At 42.5% G+C, this 18,187-nt stretch overlaps 1 protein-coding gene across 1 annotated transcript in view; it reads left to right on the top strand.

The window, feature by feature from the left end:
• Positions 1-18,187, top strand: part of arhgap42b (Rho GTPase activating protein 42b) — a 132,625-nt gene that overhangs the window by 84,250 nt on the left and 30,188 nt on the right. The window contains exons 5-9 of the mRNA XM_079515131.1: positions 9,473-9,574; positions 9,944-10,054; positions 12,435-12,539; positions 13,854-13,983; positions 15,043-15,143. Coding sequence (XP_079371257.1) covers positions 9,473-9,574; positions 9,944-10,054; positions 12,435-12,539; positions 13,854-13,983; positions 15,043-15,143 — 549 coding nt within the window. The remainder of the gene's footprint in view (positions 1-9,472; positions 9,575-9,943; positions 10,055-12,434; positions 12,540-13,853; positions 13,984-15,042; positions 15,144-18,187) is intronic.

Genomic DNA, 18,187 nt, shown 5'->3' with positions numbered 1-18,187 from the left:
AGAGGTGAAAACTTGTTTCATTTCCAGCTGCTGGATACACGCAGAGCCTTCATCTTCAAGAGTCTGTCCGGAATCCCTTGCGGATACGCAACTACACGCAGAAAAGATAAAGGGGGGCAACTGGAACTGAGATGGGTTCTGAGAAGGAACGGTAAACGGCTAAATTGAACCATTGTGGGTTCCAGAAAGAACCTTTCAGACTAAGGCTCTTTACAGAGCCATTCAACTGAATGGTTCTATAAAGAACCCTTTATTCTTTATTCACCTCTCCATAATTCAAGGGGGGACATTAGTCAAAAACAGCTAATCTATAAGCTTACAGCGTGTCACAACGCGACACATTGTGACCTTGTAGATCTGCTGTTTTTGGTCAGTCAACTCAATGGCTCACTTGTTGTTTTGGACAGTTAGATATGAGTCTTTGGTGGTTGGAGCAGGTTCAAGCGTTCAGACGTTCATCTTTAGACAAACTAAAGGGATCATGTCGAATTTGTAAAAACAGATTCCATGTGACTTTTTTCTGTTGAGACTTCATAAAACATTGGATTCCAGTATGGATGTGGCAAAAAATCACATTAAGGCTGCCAGTGTAAACGGGGCCTAAGAGACCGCCCACCACTCTGGGCGGTGTGTATTTCCTATTATACTACTGTACATCTCCTGTGCTATGTGATATTCAATTGGGGGCCAGTGGGCCAAATTAGTCCCGTAGGGCGCGTTTCCAATGTAAAGAAGTATTATTGTATTACTTTTAGCCAGGTTCTTGAAAAGCACCTGGACTACATTTGATAGTACCTCTAGTAACGACCGTAAAGAATGATTGGTCGCTTCTAGGCTGCCTCTAAAAGCCAATGGGAGACTTGCCCTTAAATATCCTTAATAGTTTGAACGACGCAAAGTGTCTGCAAGAGGAACGGACTGAGCGAGATGTTATGAGCTAACTGGAGCTACAGGAAAGCCATAACAAAACACAGTGATTCAAGCAACAAAAGAACGTTGGAAACAAACGAAAACTAGAAAAAGTGCCCCTCGGGGCACAGGTCTCCACCAGGGCAGGTCAGGTTGTGGCCTCCTGGTGGCGCTATAATAGGCCAATGTGAAAAGGGTGCCATTTCTTCATACGCCTTTGATGGCAATTGGATGATTTGAGGCATTGTGTTCCAAAAATGTGTTTTGCAAAAATCAACCTGTTGGCGCTATAACAGGCCAATGTGAAAAGGGTGGGATATATTCCTCAGCCTAGTAAGAAAATGTGTGAAAGATTTCACGTAAATTGCATGCTTTTGTTCAAAACGGGGCAAACTGTGAAAGCCAATTATAGCCAATTAGGATGGAATATGAAATATCGGAGAGATCCGACTTGAGCACATGGCCATAGAGATACTGTGTAACGATTTGTGAGTTTTTTGGACAGAATCTGGAGGAGTAATATCAAAAAAATTGTTTTACAAAAGTCGGCCTCCTGGTGGCGCTATAAAAGGCAGATGCGGAAAATGCAGGTCAAAGGTTTGTCCTTGGCCTCTAGGGAGTGTGCATGCAACGTTTCACGCAGATCGGTGCAGTTTTAGGTAAAAAAAAAGTGAAAAGGCAGTTCTGGAAAATGTGGGGCAGAGGCTCATCGTTGGCATCCAGGGAGTGTGTGTGTGCAAAGTTTGGCATCGACCGGGTTAACGGTGCCGGAGATTAGCTGGTAACAGACGGACGGAAGGACGGACTCACACACACACACACACACACACGGACACACACACACACACGGACGGAGTGCAAAACATACTCTCTCCCCATGCCTTCGGCCTGGTGGAGACAACAACGGCCGGGAGGTTGTGACAGAGAAACATACTGTTTTTTTTGGGGGGGGGGGGAATGGGGGAAAGATGCACAATGGAGACGGCCAAGCAGCAGCGCTTGCTGCACCTGGCAGTTATGACTTGAGTTTGCACGTTAAACATGGAGAAATAAATACCGGCTTATAGTACTTAGTTGAAAGCAATACTTGAGTTAAAGCAACATTTCAGTGGCACATCAACATAAAAGAGCACAAGAGCACATTAGTTGTGAGTGTTGTTCATCCATCACATGCCATCTCCATCAATTTGTAACTAATACTAATAAAGCTTTATTTGTATAGCACATTTTAAGAACAAGTCACAAAGTGCTTAACAGAAAAAAATATGTACAAACATAGCATGGATCATAGATGCACACATTACAATAAAATACATTTGTCAATAATGCACAAGAGCACACAACAGAAGAAGATAATAAAAAGTCACAAATCACATGGGTAAGGGGTTAAACGCAGATTTGTAAAAACGAGTCTTTAGACTCTGCAAGCCTGATCTACAGGGGCAGGGCGTTCAAGAGCACGGATTGCGAATGCCCGGTCGTCTACAGTATTTTTGCAGCCTGATTTTATTGAAAGAAGGGTCTTGCCGGATGATCTTAGCTCGCGAGCTGGCTCGGGTCGAGTAAATCAGAAATGTAAGATGGAGCAAGGCCGGACCTAGCCTTGAAAGTGAATACAAGTATTTTAAAATGAATTCTGTAGGAGACAGCCAATGTCGGATGGCCAGAAGAGGGGTAATGTGATGGAATTTTCTGTATAGGAGGTGAGCTGCAGCGTTCTGAATGAGTTGTAACCGGTTGATGGATTTCTTTGAGAGGCAGGAGTATAGGGAATTACAGTAGTCAACACAAGAGTAAAATCATGCGTGGATAACTTTTGTGGGGTCTGGGCGGGAAAGAAAGGGTTTGATTTTAGCTATGTTTCTAAGGTGGTAAAATGAAGACTGGACAACTTTTGTATATCTGAGTTTTGAGAGGATGATGTTGTCCATTACATCAAATAAATACTTCATACTGCCATTAGTTTGTATGTTTTAGTTGTCTGGATTTTGTCCATCTTTCTAAAGAGTTTACACTGTTTCTTTCCTTCCTAAACCGTGTCTTGGGCTGAAAGTCTCAACTAATGGTTCATGAAACACATCATTAGAGCTTGTGCTCTCATTAGCCGGGTGCTCCGACATAACCGAAATGCAACATTTCAATTTCAGTTATACAAACATGGAAAATCTTGACCATGCCCGTCTGCCTCCAATACTATCCTAACAAAGACACGTTCATGCCAGGGAGCCGTGCACAAGTTTTTTTTGATAACCCTGTTTTTTAACCTTCTATGATTGTGTTTTTAACCATGTAGCACTCTGGGATTCCTTGTGAATGAAAATACATATAAAATCCATTATTATCATTATATTATTATTATTATTATTATTAAGCCTATAAAGGCAGAAATGGTCCTATATCAAACATCAAAATGCATGAACGCCATATAAAGCAAGCCCTGATCATTTACCACAATGGACATATGTCTATTGTTGTGTCCTATGAGACCTATTGCACACAACATTTCGTTGTCACTGTCTTGTGGCCCCTAACTTCAAGTCATTTTAGAATGTCGCTCCCACCTAATCTAGTTGAATACGCCCCACATTATAGCCTTTTAAAGAGCCATTATAAGAACCATTTGTTTTCTGTGCCATCCCCCCTTCCTTCAGGCCTTTAAATTGGTCACAATTCCGATGTGATTACATGGCTCTTCTCACAGGGACAGACCCGTAAACATCCGGAGCTAGTTATTCTGTCAGTGGAAACTGTTACTTTTCAGGATTTAAATAAATAAATAAAAAGTATATAAAAGTATCAGATCGACAAGCTCGAAATGCGTCGCAAAGTATCTGTTACTTTTGGTGCTTTTGTGTGACGCTGTGTTATGATCAAGTATACATTAATTTATGGAGAAAAACACAACAACTTAAATTATGTAGATGGGAGTTATTTCTGGCCGACATCAGCGATGTCCTGAATGGGATGTAATGGCATCACCAACAACAAGCAGGAATCCCTTGGGTGACTGGAGTGTTTATTTTGTGGACTAAAACTATGACGAAAAAGGTTTGTTGACTACCTTTTTCACTGATGAAAAGTAACTAAATAAAAACTAAGCTATGATGACTAAGACACTGTATATTGTACAGTACTGTATATTGACAATTTCATCAACAAATACAAACTAGACTGAATTGTTAGGGAGGGAAATAGTGGAGAATAGATGCAGTAGAACTAAATACAAGTAATTTTATGTTTGGTTTCATGCTGAAAATAGCAGCTCTACAAGCTCACAGCGCCTCGCGCTGCGAGGTGTTGTGAGCTTGTAGATCGCCTCTGTTGCCTGTGTTTTAGCAACTCGGTTTGACTCCACCCCTTTCATAGTCCACTTCCTCCCGGGTGCTTCTGTGTTTATTCCTACTAATTGTGCGTGCGTGCGTGCGCCGCAGCTCGCAACTAGCCAAAGTTCTCACATGTCTCCATTGGCTCCCGTTCACTGCCCGCACAGAGTACAAAACTGATGCTGGCATTCAAAGCAACCAAGTCTGATCGAACCCTACAAACCCTCCCACACTCAGATCAGCCAACGCAGGGAAGCTGGAAGTACATTCACTAAAACGCCGGGACACCGCTCCACACGTCCCAAACTCTTCTCCCTTCTGGCTCAAACTATGGAATGCACTTCTCATTATATTACAATCAGAACTGCAGACTCACTCCCAATCTTCTGCCATAGTCTGAAAACCCACCTCTTCAGACTCCATCTTAGCCCGTAGCACTTGCCATAGCCTCGATGACCTTACAGGCATGTGCAAAGGCTCAACTTATGTAACTTAAATAGCATTGTATGTAGACACAGCACTGACTCTAGTGTATGCACTATAGTTGTATACGCATATTTCTATTATATAGATATTCCTATGTGTGTGTGTGTGTGTGTGTGTGTGTGTGTGTGTGTGTGTGTGTGTGTGTGTGTGTGTGTGTGTGTGTGTGTGTGTGTGTGTGTGTGTGTGTGTGTGTGTGTGTGTGTGTGTGTGTGTGTGTGTGTGTGTGTGCGCGCTGATTCCCTGTTGTTTCAGATGCTCCAAAAATAATAATAATAGTAAATTAATGTCACTTCAGTATCTCTCTCAGGTAGAAAGACATATCCCCCTGCCTTGTTCCGCAATAAAAATCCACTCAAACCTTTAGGGAAATGTATTTCCTGTCAACGCAATAACAACACATCATATTTATTAATCTACTTATTTTGCCATACACCTGTTTATTTTTCTCTTTACTTGAGGAGGAGGAGGGGGAGTGGGAGGCCATACGCAATTGATTCCCCCCCCCCCCCCCCCCCCAGAAAAGATCGTGTTGGCCCCACACATGACAGGAGGGATGAAAATAAGATGGTTGCCCACGTGAAATTGTCTATTGATTTTATTATTATTCTTTTTTTTTCTTCATCTTTTTCCTTTTTTTAATTGTTTTTATTTTAGCCCTCTGCAGTTGTAATCGTCTCCGTCGGGTGGGAACCTCATATGTCCAAAACTGGTACTTTTCAGGATTCAAATTAAAAAACCTATAAAGTAGCAGCTTGCAAGTTGCAGATCTACTGCTTGTGGTGCTTTTTTGTGACGCTGTAGGACGATCAGTAGGGTGTTTATTCTAAAAAATTAAATAAAGTTAGAATGTGGAGATAAGAGGTCTCTGCCCCGGCCCGACTGCAATGTAATGCAGGATGGTTACAGTGTCTTTGCCCGGAGTTAAAAGCACGACGATGCGCTGGTGTGCTGGAGTGGAACGCTGTACTGGGGGTGAAGTTGATTAGACCCCAGGCAACACTTTCAGGGCCATGGGAATGAAAACAAACAAAGCATCCGGAGGCCTGTGTATACAGTACAGTGGCAGTCACCTCCTCTCTCTGTCCGTTGGGTGCTGTGGAGAAGGAGACACAGTGGGGTAAAGCACATGTTTTACCTCCTCTCTGTCCGTTGGGTGCTGTGGAGAAGGAGACGCAGTGGGTAAAGCACATGTTTTCAACCAGTGGTCTGGGGACCACCAGTGGTTCTTGAGGGGGTTCCAGGTGGTCCCCAGCTAAATGATGGAGAGTTGGTAACCAAATGGTGCATCATAGATCTTTTACTCTTGAGAGTTACATTATTGTTAAACATCGGCATTTCTTAATTTAGAAGTCTACACAATTACAGAATGTAGAAGAATTGTTATTTATTTATTTTTTGTAATGTTTTATTTTTTGTGGCTTTTGCCTTTATTTTATATTTTTTATGGAGGGACAGACAGTAGGCTGACAGGAAATGGGGAGAGAGATGGGGGGAAGACATGCAGTAAAGGCCGTCGGGATCGGGAGTCGAACCAGCAGCACACTGCCAGACTGGATTACCAGCCAAGGTGCCTGGACCGCTGAGCCACGGCCCAGGCCAAGAATTGTTATTTTTGATAAACGTTTTCCTGTTCTCTCTCCTAATGGTACATCAATACAGCATGGAATTGTGGACACAATCTCATCCAACGACAACATATTATTCAAAGTTTTGGGTCAGAGAGGCTAAATCTCATCAAACGGTGGTCCGTGGCTCAAATGCAGAATAAATAATGGGCTTTGATATGAAAAGGGTTGAAAACCACTGGTGTAAAGCACAGGTTCCCAAACATTAGGTCGGGACCTGTTTGTCGGTCGCAGACACATTTTTATGTGTCCCTTTATTTTGTTGTCTCCTAACATTTTGTTTTTAATTATTATTATTTCAAAATATTTTCAAAAAACATTCCCAAAAAAGGAAAATTATCAGTGACGATTTCTTTCAAAATAACAGCTCGGGGTGCCGCGCAGATATGGCCGCTTTTACTCTGTAAGCCCCCCCTTCCGTTCTGGACAAAAACCGGGAGAGATATTTTTGCTTGCTTACCTCGCTATCATTACGATAAAGTCGCTGAATAATCCCTCGTGTTCATATTTTGAACGAGAGGCATGTTGAAGTCAGAAATGAAGAGCGTTGTATAACCATCTGGTCAAAACCATGGAGGCCTAGGCTGTGGCTCAGTGGTCCAGGCACCTTGGCCGGTAGTCCGAATCTGGCAGCGTGCCGTGGGTTCGACTCCCGATCCCGACAGCCTTTACTGCATGTCACTCCCCCATCTCTCCCCCCCATTTCCTGTCAGACAATTTCTATTTTTTTAAACAAAAAAAAGGACAGCTCCCTAGATTAGGAGGCATTCTTTCTGAGCCGTAAACAGGGAAGTGAACACCAACGCGCATGCGCGAAGAGCAAGGAGTATGGTGCAGAAGGAGGGGCCAACCCCAGCCAAAAAAGAAAAGAAATCTGATCTGAATATTTTTCTCTCGTTTGATATCAATGAAAATGCGCTAGCTAGCAATCCGTCGGTTGGATTAGTTATGACGTTTCCACATGTCCTACGGTCTAAATGGGTTAACAACGCAACATTACGGGTACCCTCCCTGGTACCAAATATGTACAAATGGGGGTCTCTGGACAAATATATATTAATTTTGGGGGTTACACAACATATACTGTAGGACAGGGGTGCCCAAAAGGTAGATCGCGATCTACCAGTAGATCACAAAGGCTGTTCAGGTAGATCACATGACATGCCCCTAAAGAGTATTTCATTTAAATATATTGAAGAAAAAAATCAATTAAAAAAAAAAAACATTTTCCCCCTCTATTTCCCATTCCAAGTGCATTTGTCTTATACTGTACAGAATGTAACACAAACTCTACTATTCCGAAGCCATACATATTTAAACTATTTTCAGCAATGGTATAATAATTGATTTGGTGGGTAGATCTTGCCAAGCTGGTCATTTTGAAAGTAGCTCTCAAGTCAAAACGTGTGGGCACCCCTGCTGTAGGAAGTATATGTTGTGTATACAGATACTTGTAATATCAAATACCGTATAATGTTTCCATTTAAAAAAAAGAGAATATTTCCCATGATTAATAGCTGTTATCGCTGCACAAGGATTAGTTCCACGGGGAAATGGAGCTGTGGTTTCTGCAGAAAATGTTCAATCTCTAATCCATAATAAACGGCCACCTGACTGTCCTGGCATGAAAAATCAATTTCCTGTCCCTTTGTTCTTCGTTTTGAATAGTGAATGTGGCTGTAGAAGTGGACTTGTCTTGGCAGGTGAACTTTCATCAAGGCTGTGACACACAATGTGTCTCTGTCTACGAAGCCATGCCAAATGCATTATTCCAAAATGTATGTTTATGTTTTGTTTGTGCCATGTCAGTGGTTCTCAAAGTGTGTTCTGGGGATCCTGGTCCCCAGCCAAATTAGTTAATAGCCTACAGTATATGGCATCAGAATCACATCACAGCATGGAATCTCAGCTTGTCTATTTAATACAAATACAAAAAAAGATCTGGAAATAAATGAAACGATTAGTATTTTTGAAACTATTTTAACAAAACAAATCTTGTACAGGGGGGTTCCTGGCACAAAATATTTTGTGATGGAGGTCCGTGGGGGTCCGATTTGGAGAAAATGGAAAAAAGAACCACGGTTTTATCCCATGCCATGCCATGTATTTCCTCCGGTTATGCCACTAAAGCAGCAACAAGAAATCAGCACAGTAGACCCTTTTTCACATTGATCATCCTAACCATTCAAAATGGGTCGATCAGGTTTTTATTCGCTGTTCCGGCAGAGCCGCCGGCAAAATTTAAACCTCGGACCTGAGCTGTTACCTAGCAACGCCATTCCACTGACAAGGTCCATACATTTGTGACTCCGCGCTCTGATAACGGCCATCCTCGGTAGCCATGCTGACATTGCCTTCTCATCGTTACACAGTCACATACACCGCTTTTACAACTCATGATAATCTAGTGGAATGAATGTTAACTCATCATGCAGAAAGCAAGGGGCCATGAAAATGCTGTTAGACTCCCACCTACTGGCCGTTTGAGGGCATGCAAGCCAGGTATGTTATGCAGTGTGATGCTGCTGTGGTCAGTGATAAGTTAGTGTTACATTGTTAATGTAACTCTGATAGTGTACAAATGGAACTAAATGTACACATGTCAGAGTTACACACTCATAAAGGCAAGGCAAGTGTTGAAGTGTGTCTGTGCAGCTCATTTCAACAATAAGGCAATTAAATGTGCTTTATAAGATGACATTAGTATACAATAAAATAAAGATGGTAAGCTGTCATATAACCCATTTAGAACTGTTACACATACAGTATACCTACCTGTATAGTATACATTGTTATACCTTTCAAGCCGGGAACGTTCCAGAAAATTCAGGATTTAGAAGGTGTTTTTAGAATCGGCCTCAGGTCTAAATGGGTAAAAGAAATAGGAGTGGCAGCAGACCTGCTCTTGGATATTGTTCCAGATATGTGGCGCATAAAAAGAAAAACTAAATACTGCTTCTTCACGTTTAGTTTTGGTTTTGGGGACACAAAGCAGACCTGAGAGATCGGGTTGGTTCATGATACTGCACAAGATCAGAAATGTATTTTGGAATCATGAAGGTTAAAGGATAATTTGGACCCCTGGTGATGGCCACTTCTTTGTTCTTTACTTTTTGTGGATCTCTTTAGGAGGGGAAGAAGAAATTTGATAAGGAGACTGAAAAATACTACTCAACACTGGAGAGACATCTGAACCTGTCCGCGAAAAAGAAAGACTCATTTCTCCAAGATGTAAGTAGTATATATATTAATATATTAATTTACTGAAATATATGAATATAGTTTGGCCAGGAGGCAGAAATGTTACACAACACGATTGACGATTAAAGTTTGAGATATACCACTGCCCTAGAGCATGGAATCCTAATAAAAAACAACTGTACTCGGCCCACGGTTGTGGGCTGACCTTCTTCGCTCTGTGTCTCTCTGAGCAAACTGAGAGAGAGAGAGAGAGAGGTATCTAGGTAACGGTGTGTAAGCATTAACCACATCTGTCCACACACAAACTCCACTGTGCCCCCTCCCCTCCCCCCCACTGCCCTCCCTGACCTCAGCATGTGTCACTGTGCTCACAATGGCTGTGTTTGCTCTATTCTCCAGGCCGACGCGCAGATCGATAAAGAGAGGCAGCTCTTCTACGATGCCTCGCTGGAGTATGTATTCAAAATACAGGAGGTTCAAGAGAAGAAGAAGTTTGAGTTTGTGGAGCCGGTAAATGGCTTCTTCTTTTGGAACGTTAATCCTGTGTGTGTGTGTGTGTGTGTGTGTGTGTGTGTGTGTGTGTGTGTGTGTGTGTGTGTGTGTGTGTGTGTGTGTGTGTGTGTGTGTGTGTGTGTGTGTGTGTGTGTGTGTGTGTGTGTGTGTGTGTGTGTGTGTGTGTGTGTGTGTGTGTGTGTGTGCGTGCGTGCGTGCGTGCGTGCGTGCGTGCGTGCGTGCGTGCGTGCGTGCGTGCGTGCGTGCGTGCGTGCGTGCGTGCGTGCGTGCGTGCGTGCGTGCGTGCGTGCGTGCGTGCGTGCGTGCGTGCGTGCGTGCGTGCGTGCGTGCGTGCGTGCGTGCGTGCGTGCGTGCGTGCGTGCGTGCGTGCGTGCGTGCGTGCGTGCGTGCGTGCGTGCGTGCGTGCGTGCGTGCGTGCGTGCGTGCGTGCGTGCGTGCGTGCGTGCGCAGCGATGCTTTGCCGTCCATGCATGTTGTAACTGGCTGCTCTCCCACTGTCAAACTGCACTGGCAGTGTTTATGTCCTTTGTACAAGGTATTCCTGTACTTCTCATTATGTGGACATAAATAAACATTTGTGTGTGTGTGTGTGTGTGTGTGTGCGTGCGTACATGTGAACTGAAGCTGTCGGTTCTCAAACGTAAACAAATATGTATATGCCCTTGGCCTATAGTGTGAGAACCATTGGTGTAAAGTGTCTAGTTAAGTGGACACCCCCCCCCCCCCCCCAACACACACACACATCCCTCCCCACGAATTCCCAATAGTCTACTCTAGAGACAGATCTGTGTATCTTCTTCATCTCTAGTCGGTGCAATCAATAGTTCATACCGCTGAATCAGAAGGTGGTACAATTACGTTACAGACACGTACGTGCGCACAAACGTTTGAATTTCAATACTTGGGAGGACATAAATATTTTTGGAAGCCAAATTTTATGAATTTCATTTTTAAAATTAAAATAGGGAAAAACCTAACCTCTAAATATCTAATCCTAATTTTCAACCTTTTCAACCTTTTACTAATTGTAAACCTAACTCTACTCTACTGTTTTATTATTATTATTATTATTATTATTTTTACATATAGGTTTTTGTGTACACAAACCACAGCGGCTATGGCCGGTGTACACGGCCAAATTTCCGCGCCCCACTGTGCGGCCCGTGGAGGCGTGAACATTTAAGGGGCGGACTCTACATTCTTATTGTTACCATAAAACAAACATGGTTTTCTCCTCACATGGTCTATTTCTCAAATTCTTCTATACTTGTGTGGACAATTGTTCCTAGTGACGCATGCTTGCATGCACAGACAGACATTAACATGCTAAATGTGCGTGCAGTTATGGAGAGGGTGTAGTCAATGCTAACGTGTTTAGTAAATGAGTTAACAGGAAGCATTAACCTCTCAGGTATTAAGTGTCTAAGAACATGAGTAGGAAGCCAAGTCCCCTCCACCCCGATGAGCATGTAGATTTGACTGAGTGACCAACACTCTGGTCTTCCAGATACATGGAGATAAATGGAGATTCAAGGTTTCTGCCCAACAACAACTTTATTTGTTACACGGAACAAATAAAGTGTGTTACACAGAATATTTGATCAATCAATATTCATTATTTACCCATTCATTATTTACCCATTTACCCCACACACATGATGTACACGAAAAAGCTTTTATTTAGTTTACTTTGTTATGGTTGTGGTGCCACTTCTTTTCTTTTATCCATTTATACGAATACAGCTAAATGGAGAGTTGGTAACCAAATGGACCCTTATACTGTAGATCTTGAACTCTTGAGAGCGTAAAATGAAACCCCTTTTGGGTCCATTTGGTTAATTATGCTCTCAACAGTTAAATTGAATTAATTGTTCAAACACCTGCATTACTTAATTTACAAGAAGTCTACACAATTAGAGAATGTAGAAGAATTGTTATTTTGATCAATGTTTGCCTGTCCTATGGTTGTATGGTACCAACATCAATACTGCATGGAATTGTGGACAAAATCAATACAAAATATTCTACGTTTTGGGTCTGAGTGGCTAGATCTCATCAACCGGTGGTCCGTGGCTCGAATGCTGAATAAAGAATGGGCCTTTATGAAAAAGGTTGAAAACGACTGCTTAACACTAGCATGACTGAAGTAAAATGAGACACAAGTAGCATGTGCTTAAATTCATATTTAGAAAATGTTTCAGATGTCAAAAAACTCTGAGATGATAGAATGATGATGGATGATGATGGTCATGGAAGGGGAACCTTCTGAAAGCTTCATGGGCAAAGATAAAAAACAGTCAAAATGACCTCATGACGACAGTTGCTTTTGGTGGTGTTCCATCCCCAGTGTGTAAATGTGTGTTCCCTTCATTCACAGCTGCTGGCCTTTCTGCAGGGTCTGTTCACCTTCTACCACGAGGGCTATGAGCTGGCCCAGGAGTTTGAACCCTACAAGCAGCAGCTGCAGTTCAACCTGCAGAACGTAAGTGACATAAAGCACTGCTTCCCAAACCTGTTATAGTACTTCTAGATTGGCTATTTTCTCTTCTTCTTCTTCTTCTTGAATTTGAGAAAAATAATCTAAAAAAGAATGGAAGAACTATAAATCTGTTCACCTTCTACCACGAGGGCTATGAGCCAGACAGTGGCCTTGTGGTTAGAGTGTCCAGTGTCCACCCTGAAACTGACAGGTCGGGGGTTCGGGGGTCTTTGGATGCTGAGTGCTTGGCACTCAGCATCAAGGGTTGGATTGGGGGTCAAATCAACTAATGATTCCCAAGCGTGGCGCACGCTGTGGCTCACCACTCCAAGAGATGGGTCAAATGCGGAGAACAAATTTCACTGCGGTAACGTGTGTGACTAATCGTACGACTTTGACTTTGACTAAATGAACAGAAACAACATAATGTAACCCACCAAATCATACCTTGCTTTCATCCACTTTCAACATGGCATCCCTATTTTGGGCATGCCATTATATTGTAAAAATAATAATAACATATATATTTTAATTTAATCTGTCAAAGTTTTTAAAATAGTGAAAATAGCCGATCTACAAGCTCACATCGTCACAACATGTTGTGTGCTAGTAGATCGGCTATTATTTGTGTACGAGATGTATAGAGCATGTGTAATCGGATCCCCCTCCTGGAATATCATTCCAGTACAACAAGCAACTGTATTTACAAATGGATCGCGGGGAGAGAGAGAGCAAATGAGAATGTGTACCGCAGCAGCACATGAGATCAATATTCCTCCTGCGTTGCAGGCTATTTAATGGCTGCTCTTGTCAAAAAGCCCAGTTCGTAGCCCACAGTAAAACTGCCTCGCCTCCTATCACTGCAACCTTGCCACTCGCAAGCCTGCAGGGACACATTCCCACTTTTTTTTATTGTTTGTTTGATTTCTCTCCCCATTTTTGATCAATACTGAGACAGATCAGACCACGTATATACCTCCTCTGCTCTGAGGAAGGCTGTTGCTGAAACGTGTGTAAATTTTTTTTTGGAGTGGTGCTTTTTCCACGTTGGTGGTTTGGTTTATTATAGTTACGTTGTATTTATAGCTGAGCACCCACTGCCTTATCCAGAGGAAGCACACCTGCTTTTCTTTCTTTACCAATAAAAAATATACCTCTTCAATTCTGTGAGTTTGCAGATCAGCTATTTTCAAGTTGTGGAAATTCACTTCTTTTTTGCAATGTTTATTTTTCTTTGCGTCGAACCAAAGTTCCAGGACTGGCTCATGGTTGTGGGTCGGGGCTGATTCCAGGGTGTTTGTGTGTTTTGTCATGCAGACGAGGAACAACTTCGTCAGCACCAAGCAGGAGGTGGAGAACCTGATGCAGAGGATCAGGTCTGCGGACCAGGACTATAAAGCTCCAGGCCGCTGGTCCATGGAGGGCTTCCTCTATGTCCAGGAGAAACGTGAGGGTCATCCTGACAGTCCAGAGCCCTGTCCCTGCCCCTTCTCACTGCTAACCGCACACACACACACACACCCACACACACACACACACACACACACACACACACACACACACACATGCTTCTTCCCAAGAATCCCAACACGCATTGCACTGCGACCGATCACGTGATCAGCAGTAAGGGTGAAGCTGTGGTAACCACACATGCACAGTAAGGTATATGAGTACATATACTACCGTTTTTGCGCAACCCGCGATGCTTTGAGTGAGTGAGTGAGAGAGAGACAGAGAGAGACAGAGAGAGAGAGGGGGGGAGACGTCCGAATCTGTATATTTTATTTTTCTGTTTCCTTTATTTGTCTGAGAATTCCACTATTCTACTGTGCTCTCTCTATCTATCTATCTCTCTCTCTCTCTCTCTCTCTCTCTCTCTCTCTCTCTCTCTCTCTCTCTCTCTCACTCACTCACTCACTCACTCACTCACTCACTCACTCACTCACTCACTCACTCAAAGCATCGCGGTTGCAAGTTGAGCTTGCGGATCAAGGAGAGCGCCGTACACGCTCTCTCTCTCACGATTTTCTGACTGTTTCCCATGTCGGACTATTAACCTATGGTTTTCGGACTATTGCTAGAATTTCTGTCTGGGTCGGACCATTGGAGTAAAAAGCCGGAATTTGGGACAATGGTCCGACAAATGTCGGACTATTGCCTGTTGGATTATTGGGATGTCGGAAAAGCGTGCGCACCCCGATGGACTGCAAGTGAGGGGGAGAACAGGGGGGCTAGGACATACACACAGACATTTCATACTGACATTTTTTCATTTATTAGTTTAGATAAAATACACACTTACTAATTCAAAAATGTCTATTTTCAAAAACATTTTGAAAGAAATTGATATCTGTGTATTAAAGTAACTATTATGCTGTACGCTACTTGTACTTTTACTCAAGTCAAATTTTGAATGGAGGCCTTTTACTTGTGTAACTGTGTATTTCTACATTAAGGTATTTTTTACTTAAGTAAATACCTCTCCCTCCGCTGGTGTGTTGTGCAGGTCCTCTGGGATGCACGTGGACACGTCACTACTGCACTTACGAGAAGGTCACCAAGACCTTCACCATGAGCAACACTGACAACAAGTCCTCCGCCAAACAGGTGCCGTACTACAGGGCAGTGGTTTTCAACCAGCGATGGAGAGTTGGTAACCAAATGGACCCTCCTTAGATCTTTAACTCTTGAGAGCGTAAAATGAAACCAGATGGACCCGTATGGGTCCATTTGGTTTCATTTTACACTCAAGAGTTTAATAATCGCCAAACATCTACATTACTTAATTTACAAGAAGTCTACACAATTAGAGAATGTGAATTGTTTTTTTGATCAATGTTTGCCTGTTATCACTCCTATGGTAGCAACATCTATACAGCATGGAATTGTGGACAAACTCTTATCAAAATAAACAAAATATAAAAAGTTTTGGGTCTGAGAGGCTAAATCTCATCAAAATGGTGGTTCGTGCAGGCTCAAATGCAGAATAATTAATGGGATGAAAAGAGTTGAAAACCATTGCTTCAGGGGGTTGGCTATTTCAGTGCTTCGCAAACGTTTTCATGCCAAGGACCCCCAAATTGATGTGTTGTCCACGGAACCCCCTTCTAAAATGTTTTGTGCCAGCAACTCCCAGAGGAGGAGATTTATACAATTTGTATGATGCATAAAGAACAAATGCATGACGTTACACATTGCTATTGACAGTTCAGTAATGGCAGTGGTGGAAAGTAACTAAGTACATTTACTTAACTGTACTGAAGTACAATTTTGAGGTCTTTTATTTTTTACTTTACTTGAGTATTTCCAATTTCCAATACTTATGCTTCTACTCCACTACATATCAGATCCACTACATTTATTTGACAACTTTAGTTACTAGTTACTTTGTAGATTTTGATTATTATTACAAAAAACTTAAACCCTACCTAGTACCTACGGTATATACATTTTGGCCATTTGAAAATAGCCAATCTGCAAGCTCCCAATGCCTTGTGAGCTTGTGGATCTATTTTCAAAAGATTTGTATACATTTTAAAACTTATGAAATGGGACATTCTGCATAATGAGTACTTTTGGTACTTTAAGTACATTTTGATGCCCATACTTTTATACCTTTACCAGTGATGTAAATAGGTTTTCAATGTAATGAGTCCCGGGATGCACAGGTGGTCATTCTAATGAGTCCCAAAAAATTCTAATGAGTCCCAAAAAAAATCACACCTGTGTGAAGTGAGGGGATGCAACTCCGTGTGGGGGTTCGCTGGGGGGGGGGGATGTTCCAGACCCCCAGGAACACGCCCAGGGGGCCGGGCCTGTTCTGGCGTGCCGCGTCGCGTCCGAAACGGTTGAGAATGACAGAGTTACCGTGTGTGGCGGCCCCTCTACTGTACTGTAATGTACTGGCACCCCCGAAAGCATACAGTTAATACGTGCGTGCGTGTTTGTGTGTGCATTAGGTTGCGCACAGATGGTGAAAAACAACCATGCTGTTTTCGTGCTCATACCCAGACACCCAGACACCCAGCCACCCGCCCACACACATAGCTCCGTAAGGGAGTGGTTGCACCACTCAAAAATAATAATAATAAAACATTTTTTATTTTATTTTATAAAACAAAAATATATAAACATATCAAATAGGCCTATACAGTATATTTTTAATGTAGGCTAGTAGTATTAGCAAGCACAACTCAGTAAGACATACTAATAGTGGGCAACAGTGGATTTAACATAGCTTAAACCAACCAAAAGTTGTTTGCAGTTGCAATTATTATATTAGTCAAAATATCCGCGTGTGTTACACAATGTGTGTTTCCCATTGAATCGGGTCTGCTTGTCACGCTAAAACATGTTCCCCTAAATATTTCTGTCGGAGGCAGCGCCGTTTAGTTGAGAGAGTTGCGACATCTCCATTCACTGCTTATTCGTGGGGCTGCATGCGTCACTGATCACTCCATTGTCGTCACTCTCCGTCTCTAAACGGCTCTAGTCTTAGAGGCTGCGCTCAGTCAGAGCCAACATGGCGGCGCACATCGCGCTGTGTTGACAATGTTGTTACAGACTAGTGGTTCTACAAGAACGATTCCTATGTGGATTTTATGTTTTATAACATAGGATGAGGTCGGATGCGGGCATGCAAAATGATCGTGTCCGTAGATTATTGTTTTACCGCATTTTCCCCCCCACGATTTCTTTTTTTCCCCACGTGGATTATTATTACTGTGTATGCTGACTGAGTACAGCAGTGCATCCCGTGGATGCAGAGGTTGAGCGGAGTTAGCGTCCCAAAACTATAAAGTGCGTTTTGGGACGCAAAACGCACCCTATTTACATCACTGCTTTACTCAAGTAAAATTGGAATTCCGGACTTTAACAAACAGTAGCCATTTATATCGGCATCATTTTACCTTTAAATTAACACAACTTGCCACTTCCCCATGCACTGGATTTGCTTTTAGTTTCCATACTGACAAGAGAAGATAAATTAAAAGTTCTCTTTGCTGTTTACATTGAAGGACCACTTCACCATATCTTCATATAATAGGTCCTCACTAATAATCATGAAAAAATGGCACGATTTTTTTCTACTCAGTCTGTGTCTCATAGGAGGGTTGTGGGCAGTTTAGAAACCGTCTTCCAGTGACATCATCATTAGACAGATTTTTTTTTAAACAATATTTTTTTAGATTTTCATTATCGTGAGAACGATGGCTTCCATTTTCGCATTGCAACTTTTCAGGACTAGAAAGCCTGCAGTTTCTATTAGCTTGTATTCCCCATCGATGTCGTCACTGGAAGACGGTTTCTGAACTGCCCACAGCCCTCCTATGAGACACATGATTATTAGTGAGGACCTATTATATGAAGATAGGTTGAAAAGTGGTGAAGTGGTCCTTTAATGAAGAGATTCTGGCCTTCAGCAGACAGTAACAAGAATAACCTGCAACAGAGGGAAGAGGGTCTAGCATCAAAACATTGAACACTGTGTTCTAATGTAATAAATAATGTATTAAGCAAAGACTTGTATTTTGAAAGGTGAACCAAATGCACCCTTATGGGTCCAGTTGGTTCCATTTCTACACAGTTATGAAGGTCCTCGAAAAGAAAACAGAAGCAGCTGGTGTAAACACTAGCTGCCAAATGTTGAG

The sequence above is a fragment of the Electrona antarctica genome, assembly GCF_951216825.1.
Source record: "Electrona antarctica genome assembly, chromosome: 11".
NCBI lineage: Eukaryota > Metazoa > Chordata > Actinopteri > Myctophiformes > Myctophidae > Electrona > Electrona antarctica.
This window is presented reverse-complemented; position numbering and strand designations above follow the sequence as displayed.